The 23,175-nt window shown below is 41.7% G+C and overlaps 1 protein-coding gene across 1 annotated transcript in view; it reads left to right on the top strand.

The window, feature by feature from the left end:
* Positions 1-23,175, top strand: part of PLCH2 (phospholipase C eta 2) — a 631,566-nt gene that overhangs the window by 193,978 nt on the left and 414,413 nt on the right. Inside the window, exon 5 of the mRNA XM_078642469.1 lies at positions 3,941-4,111. Coding sequence (XP_078498595.1) covers positions 3,941-4,111 — 171 coding nt within the window. The remainder of the gene's footprint in view (positions 1-3,940; positions 4,112-23,175) is intronic.

Consider the following 23,175-nt stretch of genomic DNA (forward strand, 5'->3'; position numbering starts at 1 on the left):
GTCATCTCCTGGGAAGGGCACACCAGTATCCCGGGGGGTTGGCCCTCAGGAAACCGCATCAGGATGGGGACCCTGCAGCCAATCTCTAGCTGGGGAGGGGGGCCCGACATTCACCTCTACCCAAAAAATAACTCTGACCCAGGGGATGGGATCCTGTGAGACTTGGGGAGTGAGACCACCGATCCCCCATCCCCAAATTTGAAAATTCGGCCCTGGGGAATAGGTATTAAAAAGGCTCGGGGGCATGCACCTCCTCTCGTATAAAAAAGAAACTTCCAATTCCCTGGCTCCTAGTCCTACCTGGAGGGCTAAGAATTCAAACAGGCACAAGCCTGTATTTTTATAGTTTTCTCCAAAGCCACCAAACGATTTACCACAAATTACAAAAAGCACCATTTCTTGATTAAGATAAAGCCTGTTGGCAAATTTGGTGTAATTCCTTTAATCTATTTTGACTGTAGCTGTGTCTAATTTTACCTATGGAGAAATGAATGGGGAAAATATGTTTTGGGGCCCCCATTTTTCTCAGCCCCTACTTGACAGATCACCCTGAAACTTTCCAGGAAGGAGCTGAGGTGATTGGACTTGCTTTTTAGAATGTTTTGTGAAGATTTGTGCACCGAAGATATAAGAAAGCAAAAAATGTTTTTCCAATGGAAACATAGTCCTAACTATAACTACCCAGTGGCAACCCACACACACACATGCACGAACGCATGCACACACATACTTCAAGTAGGTGTAAGATGTCTGATGCCACATCCTCATATCCAAAAGAACCATGGAGTCCTACCAACAGGAGACCTAGCTTTTCCAGTGATCTGTGGCACACTTGCAGAACTGGATGAGGGTAGTGCCGGAGAGGCATTGAAAGAGTTGCAGGATAGTTGTATTAGCCACGTTTGAATGCCAGTAGTGAAATTGCATGGGATGCGAGTAGTCTGCACAAAGATGCGTTTGAAGGGTGTGTATACCATAGACTACAATACCAAATGGCACTACAGATCAGATTTGAGGCGCTTTGGCAGAGTTCTGTGTATTACTCGTGATGAGAAAGCGGGGTTCTGCTGGTAGTTTTGAGTTGCACTTGAGTAGTTGTCGGTCGATCCACGCATTGCAATCACAGTCGATCTCACATAGTAGAAGTAGGGTAGATCATCATGGCTCTTGGGTTTGGGTACCTCTTTTAGAGGGCAGGTGGTTAATGCTGCGATTTAGGAAAAAGGTGCCTTGGAAGAGCTGTATGTTCTTCCTATTGATTGCATACCAGAGGTTAATACGACTTAGATTTTAGTTAAATTGATAAGACTGTGTGTGGCTCTCTGCAGTGGAACAGTATAGGATACTGCAGGTCATGATTCCAGTGCCTTGGGAGATTTATTTATAAAGTTGATTTATAACGTTTTATATAGTGCTAGCTAGACCCGTGGGTATCAGAGCGCTTTACATACACAAAGGGAAAAAAAATTGCATAACATCGTAGGACATGAGGATGCATAAAGATATAAGCAAGGACATAATACTTCTGTATCATGTGAGGGGAGAAAGACGCAGGTGGTTGACAGTCAGAGAATCAGCACACTTGAAGGTCAGAGTGAGGGGGAGTTCATTAGGTTATTGATGCCTAGGTTAGTTGACTTGGTCAGTAAAGTATTGGTTGAGGAGATGTGTACAGTCCTGGGGTTGATGTAACAGCAAATTTTATGCAGGGCATTATTAGTGTAGATTAGTAGGATGGTGTACGTTGCAGTATTATATTGTATTGGGACATTTTTATAGTGCCTCATAGCCCTGACATGGACAGAGAACACTACGATTTGCCTCAATCCTGGCTGTCTTTTGAATTTTGTGGCTGGTAGGATGTCTGGTGTAAAATCACCTATGTGGGAGAGGTTGGTTGAGAGGTGTGAGGCTCAAAGACATGCTTCAAACATGGTGCCACTGCGCTTCTCAGCTTAATTGACTAATTTATTAGGTTAGGTTCAGGTCATAAGTCATGATTGGAAGAGCTGCAGCAGATCCACAGTATATAAATACCACGGGGAGTTTCAAGGCAGGATTAGGTCGCATCGCCTATGCTGTAGAGTCAGGCTCTCAGTACAGGAAGGCCAGAGGGTGCTGTAGGTTAGAACCATATTTATGTCCCAAAAAAAGAAATGGCAAAATGTGCTGAAGGACAGGACTGAGGTGCATAATCAGGAGAGAAGGTCAGCAATTGAGGTTAAAGGAACCATCCAGTGAATGATATCGTGGTGTACACGAACCCAAGCAAGCATCCTCAAACAAAGGAACTGTCTGGAAAATCTAGTGTTGGAGTTAGTGATGCAGGAGACGGTCGAAGTAACTTGTTTTTTTTTTATTCTATACAGGTTAGTCCCTTTAAGGGACAAGTGCAGATAAGCGAAAGAGGTGCAGAGGTCAAAGGTACCCAGCAGAGAGGATGGATACAGAGGATTAGTAAAGGGATAGTGGGGCAGCAGAGAGGTGAAGGAGGAGAGGAAAGATGGACCCGGGACAGACGAGGTGCAGGAGAGGGGGATAAGGTGCAGACTGGAATTGTAGAGTAGAGGAGCAAAGTGGAGGGGAGAAATAAAAGGAAGGGAGAAGACATTGAGGGCAGAGGTGCAGTGGGATTATACTGGGGAGTGTAACAGTGAAATGAGAATGGAGAGGACCATAGGAGGAATGAAACATGGAAAGTGTAGGTGAGAGATGTAGTGACAGTTGGAAGGTGACACAGAGTGGTGAAGATGCAAGGGTAAGGGAAGAGGAGGTTGAGAGTTGATAGGAAGACCAGAAGCAGAGATAAGAGGTGGGGGCATAATAGCATAAACCAAATTAGGGCCCACCACCCAGTCCCAGCAAATTGTGTGAAATAGGTTGTGGATCCACGCCAGATGCTTGAGTGTGAGCTCCACAAACATCTGTGACATCACAGCAACACGCCTAGAATATCAGTTTGATTGCTGCATTATATAGGTTTTCATGCAGGAGTTCCATTATCATAAAATACCTGTCCTGTATAGGTATATAATATATCACACTGCATTCAGATTCCTTCATTGTATAGCTTTGTGTGGGCTGACAGCGATGTGCAAATGGGTCGTCAATGTATAGATGTGTAGGGAATAAATGTATTGCCTGAATTGGATCTGCACTGTACAAGCATGTAGAGGATAACACTGATGCATACATCAGGCCATTCTCTGTAGATGTTAAAGTATAACATGTGCAATTACACGTGCTCACATTAGTGCCTATATGGATCTGCATTGCATACATTTCTAAGTGACACATAAATATCTTTGTGTATCACTGTTGGGTAGAGGATAATATTAATATAAAGATCAGGGGTTTCCAAATTAGAGCTATCAGAGCCAGATGTTTATGGTAATCTGGAACAATGTAAATAAGATCAATTTAGATCCATGTTGTGTCAATGTATCCACTGTAGTTATTATGAAAACCTGGCATGGATGTTTCCATCGTGAGACTAATTTATACACCTATGTTGCATATGGACCTGGCTATATATATGTGTAGGGGTAACATTAATGTATACATGAACCTGTGTAAATGTGGTGGGGATCACATGAATGTCTTACTTGATCTGTATTGTAAAGATATGTAGAGGATCACACAGGTATACGCGTGCCCGTGTGTTGTAATGATGTGCTGAGACCACGTTAATATTGTCATGTACCGCCATGAAGCAGCTGATCTTTTTTTATCGGATAAGTTTGATGTTCACACATTTCAAGGATTCAAATGAAGTCAGTTAGAATCTTTTTAGGGACCATGGATATGTGATGATCAAAAGAATCCAAGGAGCACCGTCCTGATCCCTGTATTAATCAATTATATTAATAACATTGTTCTGTTATTGAGTAGTACTAATTGCAAAAAGTTTCTAAACACCTTGTTATTTTTCCCTCGGCAGGAAGCTGACACAGACGATAACCAAGGAACGCTTGGCTTCGACGAGTTCTGTGCCTTTTACAAGATGATGTCTACGCGGCGAGATCTATACCTACTGATGCTCACCTACAGCAACCACAAGGATCATCTGAACATCGATGACCTGAAGCGCTTCCTGGAGGTGGAGCAGAAGGTAATTTTACCTGCAAGCATGAATAAGGGGCATCTGATCCTTCCAATCTGCTCTGATCTTTATGCTTTGCTCTTCAGCCTGGGGCTCGAAGATTATTTTTCGATCTTGATTTCTCATAGAGCCACTGCGTGTCCCTGCTCGGTGATTTGTTATTAGGAAAGGGCTTACGGAGCATCGAACATGATTGGTTAGGGACCATGAAGGGCTCTAAACGTTGCATTTGAGAGAACAAAAGGGAGAGGAGTTATAACGTTGAAACAAGGAGAAGGTGAGAGTATGGGATAGGCACCAAGGTTAGAAGTGGCTGCTAAGTCCTTGAGAAGGGGAAAGGCACAGTTCACATCTTAAGTATGATAATGTGGTGAGCCGCAATGAAACAGAACTGTAAAACTGGGACATGGAAAGGGCAATGAAGGTTGGATGAAAGTCAAAGTAAAATTGAAGAAGTAAAGCCCCATGATCTTATCAAACTTATGTTAATACCCATATTAGTTGAACCAGGAGCACATTTAGTCATACCTCTATAGATGAAAGAAACTATTTTTTACACCTTTCTAATATGGCTTCTTTAGGTAACTCCCTAAATTTGTGTTTGACATAAAGCTTGTTGAGAGATGCATTGCAGAGTATCAGAGTGTGAGGTTATGGTTTTCCACAGTGTGAGATAATGATTTGATGTGTTTAATTTTTATTACATACTGAAGAACATTGTTCAACCAGCAGAATGTTCAACAAACATTTACAAAGATGCACTGAAAACTAACTTATACTTAATACTGAAGTCATCGTAAATGTATGGTATTTTCATATGAGTGTTAGTGGATACTGAATGATCATTCCACGGTTCAGCTCATGCAGAGGTCAGAATCCTCTCAACGTTCCCAGTATTCCCAATGTGATGGGACATTAGGTGTTTTTTGACCGAGGACAGATTGTACTTGTTCAACAGATCTTAAATAATTTGCTTGTTTTTTTAACATCTTCTTTTGAGATACTTATCACACACTTGGTCTATCAAACCTGCTGGCAGAAAATGCAAAAACATAGGGAGCTACCAGCGTACCACAAAGGTCTGAATTTAAGACTTTGCTTGTAAAAGACCTTGTGAAAAATACACACCAGCATAAACGTGTTCGCCACTAATAGCCAACGCTGGGTGCCTAAGGAAGGGTTGATGTACAGCACAAACTTCTTTGAAGGACACATGTTGAGAGAGATATGTGCTATTCAATAGGCTCAAGGTCATGGAATACACATATTTATTAAATTGAATACGTTGTTGATGAATGGTTTTAAAAGAGACAAAAGAACCTATTTGAGCTTCCAGGTCCTGATTTTTTTTAGGGTTCGACTAAACCCCCAAATACAAAATAGATTTCTGTTTTCCTTCTCATCTCTCAATTGACCAAAGTTTAAGTTTATGTCATCCCGTTTTTCTCACTGCCTTGGCATTTTATGTACTTACTTGGTAACTGATTGTGCGGCAGATTTTGCCTTCATTAGTGCACTGTATAGAACCCATATGTAAACAGCTTTGTCGTTTGTCGTTTTGGCACAGTCTGTATCACGCCAGCTGGGCATCGCGTTATTATCAAGGGCGTGTATTATCATCACGTTCTCTTCTTTGCCTGATTGCTCTAAAAGAGGTAAAACAATGGCTTCAAATTGTCCTATTTTTCCCCTGAGTCAGATGATGGCCCGTTAGTGATGGTGACCGAAGCTCCTGTTTGGGATGTTATAGACTGGTCATATATAGGAGGAGTGTCGTATCATTCTATCGTTTTTGCAATTCCGAGCACTTATCATCTGGCCTAGCTCCATGGGGTCCTGGGGGTACTCATGTGGTCTGTCGGCTAGATTGCCGATTTTGGAGCTGGAAACCAGGGTTCGAGCCTCGGGGTCGCGCCCACAACCTGTGATTCTGGGCAAATCACTTAATCTCCCCGTGTCTGAATGTGTAACGTGCTCATGTAAAGCGCTTCAATACCTTCGGGTCGAGTTTGTGCTATATAAAGCTGCAATAAAATAAAATACAAATTAAAAAAGTAGAGAGCAGACAGGCAAATATTTGATAGGACTCAGTGTGTGTGCACTCTTTTAGAGGTATGAATATGCATAATCCACTATAATACATCACCTGCCCATTCCCCATCTTGAAATTGCCACAAACCTAACCTTTTTTCAATGCTATATCACAAGCAAAATTGCTGCTATGTGTTCTTTCAACCTGTGTGCATTACTGGTTCATTGTGTATGCTGTCCTGCAGGTGGGCTCACGTACATGTACATCCGGCGTAGCACAGATAGCCTTCGTAAGTGGCTTACATGATCCCCAACAGCACTTACCTTCAACCCACCTCTTACAGGACACGAATAAAGAACCGAACAAACACACACAGCTCAGCTATAACATATAACTGGTGCTGCATGCTCCAAAAAGCACTTTATACGAAAACATACATGAAAAATTCCAACATAATACACCCATGCTATAAGTTCCATATCACTATGTTCAAAACAGCACACACCATTGAAAAGAACAATGGATAAAACATGCAACATACCTTACTAATCAGAACATATTGCACACATCAAACACTACACATATATGCCACATAGCTGATTAACAATATGTGTAAAATAGCACAAGCCCTACCAGATACATCATGAGCTAAACAATCATCAGAACAAGTTAAATAGAGCTCCTTACACCAACCAACACATCCCAGACAGGCCAGTAGATAAATATCATGATTTCATTACGTTACTATTAATAACATTTAATATGCTCACATAACAACTGGTGGGGCCATTGAAAAGCCAAATATCCAGGGCAGAAACTAAACTTTAGCAAGAATTCCACCCACACCCACTAAACTAAACTGCATGATCGAGCTATACATTCCTGAAACACATGTCTTGCAAACAGCTCTAGAGCCACAAAAATAAGTACTGAGTCACTGCTCATAAAACTCACTAGACCACCCAGTTTCCACACCTACACTATATTGGTAGTAATCCCCAGTGAGAGTACAAAAAGCTTGGGAAAAATCCCCAAGTGCCCTGTGGTTCCAGCAAGTGCAAAGACAGGGAGTTCTCTAGATGCAAATACATTAAATATGGAGAAAAAGAAATAAAAGTTAAACGTGCAACTGCCCACTACCACAACACCAAACTAGGAGTACTTTCTGTCTGCACCTTACGGATTTGTCGCCATTTATATAGCGCAAACCTAGAAAGAGAGTGGATGATCGCTGCACTTCACTATTGAACTTTTGAACAAGATTGTGTACAAAATAGGGTATTTTATACCTTTTAAGTTATACAACTGCATTTCATTTAATATGTTTACAACTGCATTACAATCTTCAGTTTTTAGGCACATGGATGTTACTTTTTGCACAGTCATATTTATTTCCAACATAGATGCCAAGGTTAGAACCCTCACCTCTAAGTTCCAAAGTGTGCAATGTAGCCACTAGACTGCATCTCCAAGAGCAATGAAGGAAATTGAAGTATTTTGGCAAATCCATGACTTGCATGGAATTCCAAAACATTCCTAGTGGTTCTGTAAATCATACAAAATGTAGAACTTGCAGAAGGAAACCTATGACTAATGGATTTCTGATTTTTTGATAACTAAGCCATCAAGTGCTGTCGTTCATGTCACATATGATCATATCTAATTTCAAGAGATAGGGTATCTTACAACCCCGTTTACTGTGGAGAGTTTCAATCTAAGAAGATATGATGAAATGAGGATAAAGTAGGTCTTAGTGTTTGGTATGAAGGAAGGAAGTCAAGAATAGTATTTGAATGTCACAATGGAGAAGAAGAATTGAAAGTCATTAAAATGGAGGTGGGGATAGCAGAGACTTTGTTCCTCACTGTGGGAATGACAAATGGAAAACAGGCAAGGTTCTCCATATTAGAATGGGCAGGATGACTCATAATGTTGGGCTGGAGAGGAGAATTCAAAGGAGGGCCCTGATGTTCTACTGGAGGAGAGGAGGACCACGATAAAGGAATGCAAAAGAAGTTGAATTTAAGGTTCAGATGACGTCGATGGTACTTGACATTATCTGATTTGGGTGCCAAACCACTAGCTGGGGTGGGTGTGGTCGCATGCAGCTAGTGGTGTGCCAGAAGATCCCTTGAAAAGAGAGAGTTAGAAGTATTTCCAAAACTTAAGGAAGTTATGTTGATCTCTTGAAGATAAGCCTAGTTCCTTCCAGAGGTGGAGGCCCAAGATTTTCAGAGATCTTCCTTTGTGCTCTATTCTTATGGTCTTGCTTTGGCAAACATTTTTGAGCAACATGTTCCAAGGATGTAGCTTGTGAGAGGCAGATTTTGCAAGTAGACTCGCATTATATTCCTAGAAGCTTTCGGCCACATGCATCATTGTTGCCGTTTGCGATTTATTAATTGCGAAAATTAAGGAATCGCAATTAAGAAATTGCAAAAGGCTATGCATTAAAAATCGCCTAGAGGCCCATAGGAATGAATGGGAAGCCATTCTCATTTTGCGATTCGCAATTAAGGAATCGCAAAATGAGAATGCTATTTCAATGGTGCAGGGGGGGTCCAAAGGACCCCCCCTGCACCCCTGAAATTTAACTTTAAGAACATTTTTGACACACACCTGCCCCAAGGGCATGTGTGTGTGTAAAATGAAACTTTGAAAAATGCATTTTTGTGCATTTTTCAAAGTTTTCGCAAATTACCATGAAGGTGAACTTCATGGTAATTTACCTCTCTCTATTTGCGAATTCGCAATTTCTAAAGTGTGATGCATTGCATTTAAGAAATCGCAAATTGGGATTTCTTAAATGCAATCGCAAGTTAAGAAATCGCAACAAAATTGCGATTCCTTAAATTGCGAAAAAATGAAAAAACATGATGCATCCCAAAAAAGGAAATTGCATTCGCAAACGGCCGGATTTTGCGATTCGCACCGTTTGCGAATGCAATTCCCTTTGATGCATGTGGGGGTTTATGCTTAATATATAGTACCTTAAACTGAGCCTTTTTGCTGCGGACGTCACAGCTGGGGTGATGAGCTCCCATTGTCGTGTATTTCTATAGGTTCTGAATCGATCCCCCTATTCCTGACCCTATTCTGGTTAAACTAACTAGCTAGTTAACTAACAGTCAGCCCATGAGGCAAGAACAGCCCCCATGATGCAGATACCGTTATCTGACGCAGTCACACTACGGCACAGGAACGTGTTATCTGATTAGGTCATAACGCTTGAGATCTAATTAGACAAGCGACATTCCTCCAGCCCCTGATAAGGCATACGACGTTCTCATAACAAATCAAACCTATGACAACCTGGATAATCCGTGCGGCCATTGTTTTGATTTCACAGAGAACTTTAGTAAAGAATGTGCTAACGAGCAAGTCGTATGACATCTTTATTGACGTACCTATGTCCATCCTTACGTCAATCCCGGCACCTTTAAGGTATAAATATTGCCGACCTTGCCCTATGCAAACACACGCGTGGTGACAAGACGGAGCAGCCATACTTGCCGAAGCCGAGAGCAGAAGCAGACCCCGCTGGCAGCAGCCCCGCCTTCCTGACGCGCTGAGAGACGCGCTGCTATCTCAAGCCGAGAGACCCAGCACCGGCGCTTCCGGGTAGCCCTCGCAGGCAGCCTGGAATATCGAGAGCAGAGAAAGAGATACCATTCCTCATTCATCCTAACTTCCAGGTACAGAACTGAATAACCCCTCCTAGAGAATTCTTTAGTTATTCACTTGGCAAAAACAAACTTAACTTAAACTGTAACTTTCTATTCCCGCCCACGCATTAGACTTAGGTCAGGTACACGGGGTAGGCGTATTTAGAAACACCAGTTGAGTACGTTTAGTCAAATGTATATGTGTATGTAAATATATTTTAATCATTTTAAACATCATATGGCTCAGAAACCATATCAATGTTTTTACAGTATTATTTTATACTATTGCTTCTAATGTATGCACTTTACTTAACTATAAGTATTGCAATAATATCGATCCATTTCTCATGTATGAGAAAAGAGACTGATCAATAAATAACATCTTTTATTGAACACGCCCGTCTCTTCCTTTTCTCTACATTCTGATGAGACTAAGAATGCACGTACTGACTGAGTAAAATAATTGCCTTGTGCTCACACGACTCTGGAGATTGACTCTTGATTAGGGGAGAGCAAAGTTGTCATGTTCTATGGTTGTCAGAAACTAAATCCCTTCTTGTCTAATCAGGGGAGTTAATCCTTCCTTGAACATTCGAGAAAGTTTCTAGCGAACTCTGAGCTTAGCTGGCAAACCCAAAAATTAAGTCTAGCATCGACAGTAGTAGACCTAGTTAACGTCTGGCCTAGGCCTTTACTGCTGTAGGTACTATTCCAATGCGCAGAGCCTATTGGGAAAATAGGAGCTACACTACATGGCGCCCAACGCGTTTGGAAAGGGCGATAAAACTAACGTAAGACATTTAGAGTAACTCAGTCGTGCTTTCTCACTCAGACCCCTTTTCCCAAATACTCCAAAGACGTCTGGAGTGGGTGAAAGGTTATTATATCCTCCAAAACCTCGCAGGAGGGAACTCCTATGTATGGTTCTTGGTCTAGTCAACGTTGAAGGATAAACAGTGTTCCAAAATATTGTGCATCTAATCTCTGTTTCCATAAAGAAACCTGATCTGCAAACAGCTATAATACCATCCGGTCAGTAAAATGACTGAAAGTGATGATGAAAGAGAAGCAATTAGATAAGCTACTGAAATAGCAGCAGCTGATACTACAGCACTCGATGCAGACCCGGATATAATACTCATCCAGGTCGCCAAAAGAAGAGCTATAACTCTAAAACTTATAGAAAATGGACTGACACCTAGAGGTGGCACAGTCATATTCGTAATCGAGGCACACGAATATCGGCAGACAGAGGTATACTATTCATGGATACATTTTCCAGCAGCAAATGCTGTAACAAAGTACTTCCACTATTACAAAGTAGAGGAACCTCCTGAAATATACACTCCCTTCGAGGAGGTGGAAGTACCACTCAAATTCCAAGAGCATTTGCTCTTATTTGATGGCGCCCTAAAACATAACAATCACATTACAAGGCTCGGTCCTTTAGGAAGACCAGGAGCGACGTGGCCGGTCTTAGCCGGATACACACCACATCCAGACATCGACGAGATGCCTGCACCACAGCTGTTAATACAGCTAAAACAATTACTAAAAATTCACAGACAATTAGTTCAGTATGTAATGCGGACTTCAACAATTCAGCCAGCGATTAAATTTCCACAGCTGACCCCTCACCAGGGGAACACAAATAAAATTACACCACAGAACATCCAATCCTGCCTAGGTAAAGTTCCAGCTAAACGGGAACAAATACCATTCTGGTTGGCACAGAAAATCACCCAAATAGAGGCGGTGTTTCCTGACACCACCCCATTAGAAAAACACAGGATTCTGACTATATGTCTCCCAATGGGAATCTCACCACACATTGAGGACTGTGACACTTGGGGTACAGTCTTTGCTTCCATCTACACAAAAACGCACGGTGTCCCATCCATTTCGGTGATACCAGATGTGCTAAAACAAATTCAAGATGAATACGGTCCAGAACCTGCTTTAACTCTTGGTATGAAATTACTGAAAGACTTCAAGCAGGTCTCGGCTATATTACTAGCCAACATAAAAGGTGAAGCAGCAAACGTGGCGATCCGCCAGAGGTTAAAAGAGACAGATATAGCAGACCAACCAGCTGAAATTGCCAGAATCATAGAAAAATCCTATGAAGAACTAGGCAGAGATAGTCTAGGTGGAATACCAGTAAAACCGCAACTGACTACAAGTCCAGAAAAAATATTTTTTAATAATAATAATTCACCAAAAAAGAACTGGGATGGAAACAAACAATCCAATCCTAAGGAAAAGAAATTCCAGTCCAGAGGAAGGTCTCCTAGGCGAAGAGAGAAATCTCCAAACCCGAGACAAAGGTCACCGCAGAGTGACCCCTCTGGGAATAGATATAACCTTAGAAATAGGGATAATATTAAAAAACCTGATAGATATCAAGACATTGATACACGTCCCTCTCAATCTTTTCAGAATTCCTCGCAGAAATCGGAAAGAAGAGGACGATCAGAAGAGCACGCCAAGTCCAAAGACAAGGAACCTGCTCAACTGAAAAAGAAATTACAATTTCCAAAAAAGAAGGTAGCCAGTATCAAGGTAGTTAACAATGCCGAGAATACTGAGGACACAACTGAAAAACGGAGAGTGGGCTCAGACAATGCTAGACAGCGCAGCAGAGGTGAGCATAGCTCGCAAAGTCCTTATGAATCATCTGGAGACAGTGGACACGAATGAATACCTTCAAGTGGAAACTGCAGATACCAGAGTTAGCAAGCCCCACAAGATATACGAGATAACATTACGTATAGAGGGAGATAAGACTAAGAAAATAAGGGGACTATTTTGGGATAACCTCTCCAAGGGCTATGACATCCTTCTAGCTGAAAAAGACTGGCCACCAGAGTTTGTCAGGGAGTGCCCTCATGGCGAAGAAGTAATTATGCCTGCCTTCTCGAATCAAATCCCGATTCATAAAAAATATACACTTGCTAGAAAGTGGGCAGTGGCCTTAGCACCTGCTTTATATAAAAATCATGCAGGATGGGATGAGGATTCTCCTCCTCACAAAATCCAGTTAAAATCACAACCAACTGCACAAAGGCAGTACCCAATTAAGCAAGAAGCTAAAAAACAAGTAAATGAAATACTAGATCAGCTAGAATACCAGGGGGTGATTGAAACTTGCACCTCACAAATGAACAATCCTTTGTTTCCGGTCTCCAAACCAGACAATTCATACCGTCTAGTTTTGGATTACCGACACCTTAACACATGTTGCAAAACTTTTGCAGTGCAAAACTCACACAGTGCTGCACTAATGAATAACATAGTGCGCAAAAAATACAAAACAACCTTGGACATCTCCAATGGATTCTTTTGTCAAAACATAGCACCAGAGAGCAGATATTTAACTGCATTCTCAGTAAATGGCACTCAAAAACAATTCTGTCGGTTAGCCCAGGGGTACAAGAACAGCCCGGGGGTATTCTCAGCGAGAGTAACAGAATTACTACAACTATATGATGATGAAGCATTATCTTATGTCGATGACATTTACTTAACAGATGATGACTTGGAGACTCACTTGAAAAGAGTGAACACCATAATACTTGGTTTCGCTGCAGAGGGTTACAAATTCAACTTCAAAAAATCCAGAATTGCCCATCTGACAGTCCTATTCTTAGGATATGAGTTATCAAGTGAAGGCAAAAGCCTGGCAGACAATTTCCTAGAGAAATGTGCCGTAATCCAAGCTCCTAAAACACTAAAAAACCTACAGTCAATTTTAGGCTTCCTAAATTTCGGAAGAACATACATTGCAAATTACGCAGAAAGGGTCAAACCCCTTTATGATCTAATTAAACCAGACTTTAAAAGATCCAGTTGGACTCAAACACACACAGAAATTTTGAGATCCCTACAAACAGACATGCTAATTAAAACAAAATTAGAAACACGTGATAATACACGCAACCTTGTGATCCGAGTCATCCCAGGGAGATGCGGATTCACATACCTAACCTCCAATGAGGGAGATAAGGTACCAATTGCATTTAAATCACACTTGTACACTAAGGCTGAAATGAAATTTAGCCCAACGGAAAAAATTCTTACAGCAACACAGACAGCTATAGCAAAAGAACGGGCCCTGGCGCAAGGTAAACGAATAATAATCGTTACACCAATACCAGCCTTAGAGGCGGTAACAAAGGCAAGCATTCCAAATGCTAAAGCACTCCATCCGAGATGGATACAATGGGCTAATTCTCTTGCTGCAACAGACGTGGTGTACGAATTTGATCCTTACTTAAAAACACAAGAATTCCTCCAATATGAATTTGAATGTCCTCCGCCAACCGAAATTCTGCCTCTAGACCAATACGGCTGTATAATATATACAGACGGATCAGCACAACCCGCAGTAGGGGGTAAACAAGCTTACAGTGCTGCGTGCGCGATTGTTAAAGGTCGTTGGCACGAAGGGAAATTTAAACCAACCCTAACTAAGACCCAATCTCTAGGAGATTGCACAGCTCAGCGAGCTGAATTACTAGCATTCAAGATGGCGCTTGAAAATACCGATCGAGAATTCCCCACACTCATAGTGTGCGATTCGTATTATTGTGTTCAATCTTATAATGAATACTTGCAGATCTGGCTTCAAAATGGTTTCAAGGATGCGAAAGGTGGCACAATCAAGCATAAAATGCTATGGGAACAAGTAGCTCTTTTACAAAAAGAACTACCAAAGACTCACGTGATACATACACTGAGTCATCAACGTGATGGCGTTCACGTTGCAGGGAATTCATTGGCTGATGAGGCCGCGAAGGCAGCTGTGCAAACGGCTTCCGTAGCCGCCGTCACCCGGTCAAAAACAAAAATAGACAGCGAAATATTACAAGCTGTCAGCGCTTCAGAAAAGGATTCGATAGAACCACTCCCTAGAGGCTTTCCAGTAAAATACTCATACATAACTGACGAAAACAATGTTCCTTTTGCTCAAATCCCTGGAGTGGGGGATAGGGCAATTCCAAACATGGAACACAGATTAGGACTAATAATAGCGGCACACGAAGGGCTTGCTTCTACCCATGCTGGCGTCTCAGCCACAGTATCATTATTAAAACAGAGATACTGGTGGCCACAAATGAGAAGACAAACAAGGAACTATGTTCTAGCATGTGAAATATGTCAAAAAATGAAAGTATCAACTGTGAGACGTCCAGCACAGACGCCCCTTCTAATCTCGGATAAACCATTAGCCTGTGTTTATCTAGACCACTGCGGTCCCTTACAAAGGGACGGTAACTATAAATATATCTTGGTCGCAGTGGACTCATGCACGAGATTCATATGGATGTGGCCCCAGCGAACGGCTGACGCCAGAACTGTTATAAAAGATTTGCGGGTCTATATCGGCACATACGCAATTGGCATTCTGCATTCGGACAATGGTCCTGCTTTTAGCTCTCGGGCTTATAAGGAGGCCATGGTCAGCATGGGCGTGCAATTGCGGTACTCTTGTCCATTTCACCCTTAGGGGAACGGAATTGTTGAAAGAAAAAACCGTGACATAAAGCAATCTATAACGGCAAAGGTATTAGGCTCGGGAGCTGGGTGGGTCAAACATCTAATAAGTGTCCAACGTAGTCTAAATAACTTGCCAAGAAATTCTCTGAAGGGATTCAGTCCGTACGAATTATTATTCGGAACTAGGATGTTGATCTCTGACCTTGATAGTCAGACTTCAGTGGTAATAGAAAAAACCTTTGATGTCAAAGACCGTTTGGCTATTTTGCAGGACTTAAACAAAACAAGAAAAGACCTGAGCAACATACAGTTGAAACAACAGCCAACGACCACTGAAGAATCACCACCTGTCCCAGCAAGACCTGTCTGGATTCCAAAAGTCGGGGATCTAGTCAGGGAAAAGATCGCGGTAAAGAAGGAATTTGGGCCTTCTTACAGAAAAGCAGTTCCTGTCTTGTCTGTCAACGGGACAAGATCAGTTGTACTACCGCCACTTGCTGGAAAAAAGGAGAACCGAGTTGTATCCATCGACCTGGTAAAACCACAACATGTGGCCGATAACAAACGGTAGGCCAAGTGGACTCCCAATAAGTAGCAGAACACCAAGGTTTGCTACCAGTACAGAGGTTCTATCAAAGAGGCTCATCACATTCGAAACGCCTACAGAAGAACAACAAGGACTATGCAACAATGCAATAGAACTAAGACCTCTGAAAACCCAAATAAAGACATTTAGCAGAGACACACCAATCTATACTGAAGTACCAAGTGAAAATGCAAAAAACAAAAATCCTGAACCAATTGGAACAATTGACAGAACTGCATCTGGTTACTTCATCAACTTCGATGATTCCTCTGACGGCTTCAGTGAATCAAAGACACAGCCATCATCAAAATCCTTTAAAGACAAAGCTAAGGAACTTTTGAAACAACTGAAAGAAACATATGTGATTTCTCCATGGATTGAATTTTGGGTGGGTTTTGGTGCATTTATCCTCATACTTTGGCTCATCATGGTATTAACTTTGGGACGCTTCATTGAGGGAAAATATGCTAAAATGGACACAGCAAGTCAGAACATCAACTTGGTCCTCAAACCACAGACATCTTCACACATCGAGAAAAGAGAACTTTCTTCAGAACTTTCTTCAGCCAACTTCACAGCAATTCCGATACCTGGTGGGGTAGCCTGGGACAACACTGACTATGAAATTTATGGTCCGGTCGAGATCCTGAAATATCCACACCAAATCAAGATCTCCTTGAGTGACTTTGCAAAACCAAACTCATTTGCTGATGATTGGGACTTTGAAAATATTAACAACATGATGTCTGACTTAGTAATGTCTGCTAAATTTACAAAACATGATTATTTGCAAGGTTCTACAAATTATGATAGTATGTATTGCTATAACCATTATGGTAACCATTTCTTGCATAAATCTGCACAACCTAGAAATGTTTTAAATTATAATCAATGGGAACATTGTGCAACACCTCCAAAAGGGAGTTCAAGAACCGTTTATGACAAATATTCATACTTTCAAGGTTTTAACACAAGTAATGCTGAAACATTTTATTACAAATTGTCAAACAAGACAGGGATGAAAACCATGATAACCAACACAAAATTGATATATTCAGATTCATTCTTTGAACAAATGAATACTTTTGGATTTAATTATTGGGACAAAAATGTTGATTTGAAAAGTGTTTGGGGTACAAAAGAATGGCAAGTACAGGGTTTAGAAGCTTTGTTTAGAGCCTGCATGATCCCAGAACAAATGATATTTTTAAATGACACTGTTCAACAGACCACCTGTCTTGGCTTAGCCAAAATCAAAGATTTAAATAACCTGTCTATTCCAAAGCCAACAATGTTTAGCAATAACTCTGATACAGATGAAGAAATAGACATAAACCATATACTTAACCAAAACAGAACACATCCTGATTGGAAACAATGGTTGATCTGGCCCACAGATACAAATAACTGTCAAGATAGATTCCTGAATAAAACACAGGGTTTCAAAATGACCAGGCCAGACCCTAGATATCCTCAAAGACATCACCCAGGGATAATAACAACCTACAGAGTGGGCAAATTATGCCTTCAATGGCTTCAAACTTCCACACTGCCTGAAATTAAGCAACACCTAACTTTACTTACTGATGGTGCTGACTTGCGTGATTTCATACTGGGACCACGCAAACAGCGTCAAAAGCGTTTCATAGCAGCCTCTGTATATGCAGCATACAATGAGGCCTGGAAGGTTACTCAAATTGAGACAGCAGAAAGAATACGGGAAATTGACCGTATTAATTTGAAAAATCACTTTCTGTAGTGGACAATGGGTTAATGACTCTGTCCTCCAGAATTTTTTCATTGGACAGCATTGTGTCTTCAGCAATCGATATATTATCGCAAGACTTACTGTTATTACAACATGGTCAGTCACAATTGCGTTCTATCGTGCAGCTTGGCTGGACGTTACAAAACCTGCGTTCAGGCTATGTGCCTTGGCGTTTAATCAACACAACGTCACTATTCCAAATCTTTAACCTTACTGATAGACGAATCGGTATGGCGCAGAAGGGTGCTGATTATACAATCTTGAGCATTGAAAAACTAGAAAGATTACCAATGACAATGTCAGAACGACCTGTCAGTGAATGGATAATCCACGGAATCATAAATATTCCAATCTCAACCTTCAGGTTTCAATACTGCCAAAAATATATACAGGCTGGCATGTACGAGAAATTGGGAAAGGGGTACCTTAAAACAACTTGGAACCTGCCCTATTCACATGCATGTGTCAGTAATAAAGGACAGAAAGTGTTTCTTAGTGGCAACAATTGTGCTATGTCACTAAGCGGCACGCTTCTGTGTAACGGTATTAGTTTGCACGGAGCCTGTGAAGGGAATTCATACAACCTTTCATGTCACCAGCAAGGCGCACCTGCAACTGAAATAGAACCATTCTTTCAAAGACTCTATAATGGGAGTTACATTCTTATTGTAGACCGCAGATGTTGTAGTCTTATGCCCGGGACTCCTTATCTCGTCACTACGACGGCGAAGGTCAAGTGCTGTGGACGTTCTTTGTTCCCCAGCTCCTTTCCAGACAGGGAGGCGAGGGCATGGCCCAGTTTGAAAATTACTTCTATTCGAATAGACACTTTAAGCAGAATGAAAACAGTGCTTCTTCAGACGCCTACAAGGCTCACGTCATCAAAAGAAACGTATGATCTACAAGTCGCAAGGACGACTGCAGAGATACATACATTATTATCAACCAATTCCCCCGTACATTTCGCGGAAATCCTGAGCGAAATCTTAAATATTTCTGATACCACTGGGGTCTCAAAGGTATTTAAGACAGTATTTTCGATGGCATTAACACCATTCAAAGCCATACTGGGTATTTTTCCAGATTTCGTCCATTCGATTTTTGGTGGACTTCCCCTGATCCTGGGACTAATTGCAGGAATCCTATTCCTAGTCCTTATTTTTCGTTATGGCAACCCATGTCACAGATCAAACTCTCACGACAATGGAAGAAACGATCCTAGCCATTGGATACCGGGACCGGATATCAAAAATCCTGGGACTCTCCCGGCTTAGAGACCTAAATATGACTTGGTTTCTATCATTTCGACCAATGTGGCAAAGGTGTGTTTTACCTGTACTAAGGTGTCTGCTATGCGGAGAAGAATGCGTGTTAGACACCTGTCTGACGCTACAATCGGATGCGCCGGTGGATGCAGATACATTGCTGGTCCCTACCAAGGTTCACGCTCTGTGCTGCCCTCAAAGGCTGTCAATTCTGATGACGGCATTCCTGGAATCTTCACCACTGCGATTGAAGGGTAGTGAAGTTCAAGATGAAAGCAGCATCGAACAGGTACGACCTTCTGTCAGCAATGCAAATCAGAATGTCAATGGAGACAATCATGCGCACGAATGCATGGTTACCCCTATTTCCGACTTAGAGGAACTTTCCCATGAAGCTGTTGACAGTTTTTTCGAAAGCCTGAATGATATGATGTTCTCTCCGGAACAGAAATAGAGAGTTTTGAGTAAACTCGCACACGGCGTTCCCTGAATTCGGCCTTCAACTTTAAAAATAAAGTCACATGAACAATTACAATCCAGTTCACGGACAGCGATTTTTTCAGCAAGCCCCGAAAATATTTTTCTATATATTTTTTTTCCGGGACACTGATCTTCTGCTTAAAGTAAGAAACTATTCCTAGAGAACTAAGATTTCTATTTTTTAGACACTTTATAGACTTTAGCTGCCCGCTGGTATGTTCACAAAATATATTATGTGATGAAATGGTTTCGACTTTTCTTTCTGTATAGCCATATTAAGAGCCATTTCATGTGTATTTCTCATATACCAACAAGCAATAATGCATAAAATGCGTGTTTACTTTTGCATTTAATTCATAGCTTAAGTGCATACAATATATATGACTGCAATTTTTCAGTATATTTGAAAATTTCGAAATGCATTTATGTATTTTGGGGTGGTAAGGTATACACTATACTCTATAGTATGTTGTACTATGTTATACTATGCATAGATTAGTAGATATGACCATAGTTAGCGTGGAGTGGGTGTCGTGTATTTCAATAGGTTCTGAATCGATCCCCCTATTCCTGACCCTATTCTGGTTAAACTAACTAGCTAGTTAACTAACAGTCAGCCCATGAGGCAAGAACAGCCCCCATGATGCAGATACCGTTATCTGACGCAGTCACACTACGGCACAGGAACGTGTTATCTGATTAGGTCATAACGCTTGAGATCTAATTAGACAAGCGACATTCCTCCAGCCCCTGATAAGGCATACGACGTTCTCATAACAAATCAAACCTATGACAACCTGGATAATCCGTGCGGCCATTGTTTTGATTTCACAGAGAACTTTAGTAAAGAATGTGCTAACGAGCAAGTCGTATGACATCTTTATTGACGTACCTATGTCCATCCTTACGTCAATCCCGGCACCTTTAAGGTATAAATATTGCCGACCTTGCCCTATGCAAACACACGCGTGGTGACAAGACGGAGCAGCCATACTTGCCGAAGCCGAGAGCAGAAGCAGACCCCGCTGGCAGCAGCCCCGCCTTCCTGACGCGCTGAGAGACGCGCTGCTATCTCAAGCCGAGAGACCCAGCACCGGCGCTTCCGGGTAGCCCTCGCAGGCAGCCTGGAATATCGAGAGCAGAGAAAGAGATACCATTCCTCATTCATCCTAACTTCCAGGTACAGAACTGAATAACCCCTCCTAGAGAATTCTTTAGTTATTCACTTGGCAAAAACAAACTTAACTTAAACTGTAACTTTCTATTCCCGCCCACGCATTAGACTTAGGTCAGGTACACGGGGTAGGCGTATTTAGAAACACCAGTTGAGTACGTTTAGTCAAATGTATATGTGTATGTAAATATATTTTAATCATTTTAAACATCATATGGCTCAGAAACCATATCAATGTTTTTACAGTATTATTTTATACTATTGCTTCTAATGTATGCACTTTACTTAACTATAAGTATTGCAATAATATCGATCCATTTCTCATGTATGAGAAAAGAGACTGATCAATAAATAACATCTTTTATTGAACACGCCCGTCTCTTCCTTTTCTCTACATTCTGATGAGACTAAGAATGCACGTACTGACTGAGTAAAATAATTGCCTTGTGCTCACACGACTCTGGAGATTGACTCTTGATTAGGGGAGAGCAAAGTTGTCATGTTCTATGGTTGTCAGAAACTAAATCCCTTCTTGTCTAATCAGGGGAGTTAATCCTTCCTTGAACATTCGAGAAAGTTTCTAGCGAACTCTGAGCTTAGCTGGCAAACCCAAAAATTAAGTCTAGCATCGACAGTAGTAGACCTAGTTAACGTCTGGCCTAGGCCTTTACTGCTGTAGGTACTATTCCAATGCGCAGAGCCTATTGGGAAAATAGGAGCTACACTACACCATTTCTTAAAAATGTGAAATAGTCTAGCCACCAAATTGTGGATTCTTGGTCAGTTTTGGATATGTGATATTGGTAGGCCTGCATTGATGCCCTGCAGGACTCTCATTTCATCACATACTACTCTCTGCAGCTCACAGATTTGCTTGTTTCATTTACCTCTAAGTTTTTAATACTTCTTTCCCTGTTCTGAAGCTATATTTGTACAAGCAGGACACCAAATCACGTCACGTGTAGATGTCCCGAGAAGAAGTAGCTGGATTCAGGGGCGATTCCTCCGTTATAGAGGAGGAACGTCACTCCACTGAAATGCCTCCCGAGTTGGAAAAATAAAACGTTAATGAAATTAATTCATTACCATTTTAATTTTTCGCCACCCTGTCCCGAACGGAGTGTCAGGTCGGGGTGGTTTGCTGCTGAATGGCAGCAGGGAGGAGGGTGGACTGCCTTTTGAACTTGTTTAAAATGTGCATGTCTCTTTGGCCGGCCCGGCCATCTTGTAACAGCGAGCCACACATGAGCACTTTAGACCTCTCTAACCCAACTGTATTAAGACAGCTGGTTTAGAGAAAGCAAAAGCCTCCAGTATTCTTGTGAGTGCTGATATCGGCCAATCGTGGTGCTGCTGTGACGCTTAGGATGCTTGATTCGGGTCCAGGGAAGACATGGCTTAGCAGTTGGGGCTGGACTGTTCCCATGAGGCACAGGGTCAAGACTGATTTGCATATGGCCATGTCTGAACTGGGGTGGCTTGGTGAGCAAAATAACGATGGATTAAACCCAGATCTGTGACTGGGGGTGAATGTTTTGCCATTGTGCAACATTCCGTCCATCGTCTTGTGTGTTTCGCTGTGAGAGCAGCACCAGGATTGGTTAAGAGAGTTAGCTGGAGCCCTGGAGTTACGAGGAAAGAAGACTGAGTGAGGACGATGCAGCAGCAACCACGGTAAGTACATTTTTATTTTTATTTACTTAATTGTTTCGATTTTGTAAAAACACTCACCCACCCACCACCCATTTGCAGCCCCTCCACTCGCCGAAGTTGGCAGTCACCACTGCCTGGATTACAGGTTACAGCCTACCTACAGTCCTGGCAATCAATGGTCTAACAGAGGCTGCATTCAGACAGATAAGCCAGCTCCCTCTGAAATGTCTTTTTCATGCATTTACAGAAATAAAACGTAGGGTAGAGTCAATAAGGCATCCCCTGGAGCCCATCTTGACTCATTCTGGGTGGTGCACTAGAAGTGGACAGGAAACTACCTGGGGAAATAGTGCTACCACATTGACACAATAATACCGCATGTTTTCCTTGATTCAAGGTGTGCAAAGGCATAATGTTAAGGTCACCCCCCCACCCCCGCCAGTTCCGCCAGGTTTTTTTCTGGTGTATATCGTGAAAGTAATTACGGGGGAATAGTGCTATAATCATGTGAATACTCTGAATGAGTCTCATTGCAAAGTTTTTCAACAACCATTAAGACATTATCTCTAATTTGTCAGACCAAAAAGGCCCTTCTATTAAACCAGGCCTTTATTCCCCTTCTTATTACATTATCCCGCGAGCTAAAGCCAATTTGGAACTTTTTCCAGGATTTGATGGATTGGTTATGCATAGTCTGTGACTGAAGAGCAAATATTTTCCCCTTCTGATATAAAAAGTGGCGGGGGAAGTAGGGGTATTATGTTCTTCAAATGAAAAAGAAAGAAACATAATTTTTGTTTGTCAACTTTCAATCGGGCATATTTTCTCAGATTAATAGCAAAGAGAAATAGACCCACTAGGTCGATGACATTGTGAGAGTTACGAATAAATAAACAGAATACATATAGTGCGTGTCGACTGTCGAGTACGAGAGAAAGCTGTTTAACACTG

Source organism: Lissotriton helveticus, chromosome 5_1, assembly GCF_964261635.1.
Source record: "Lissotriton helveticus chromosome 5_1, aLisHel1.1, whole genome shotgun sequence".
NCBI lineage: Eukaryota > Metazoa > Chordata > Amphibia > Caudata > Salamandridae > Lissotriton > Lissotriton helveticus.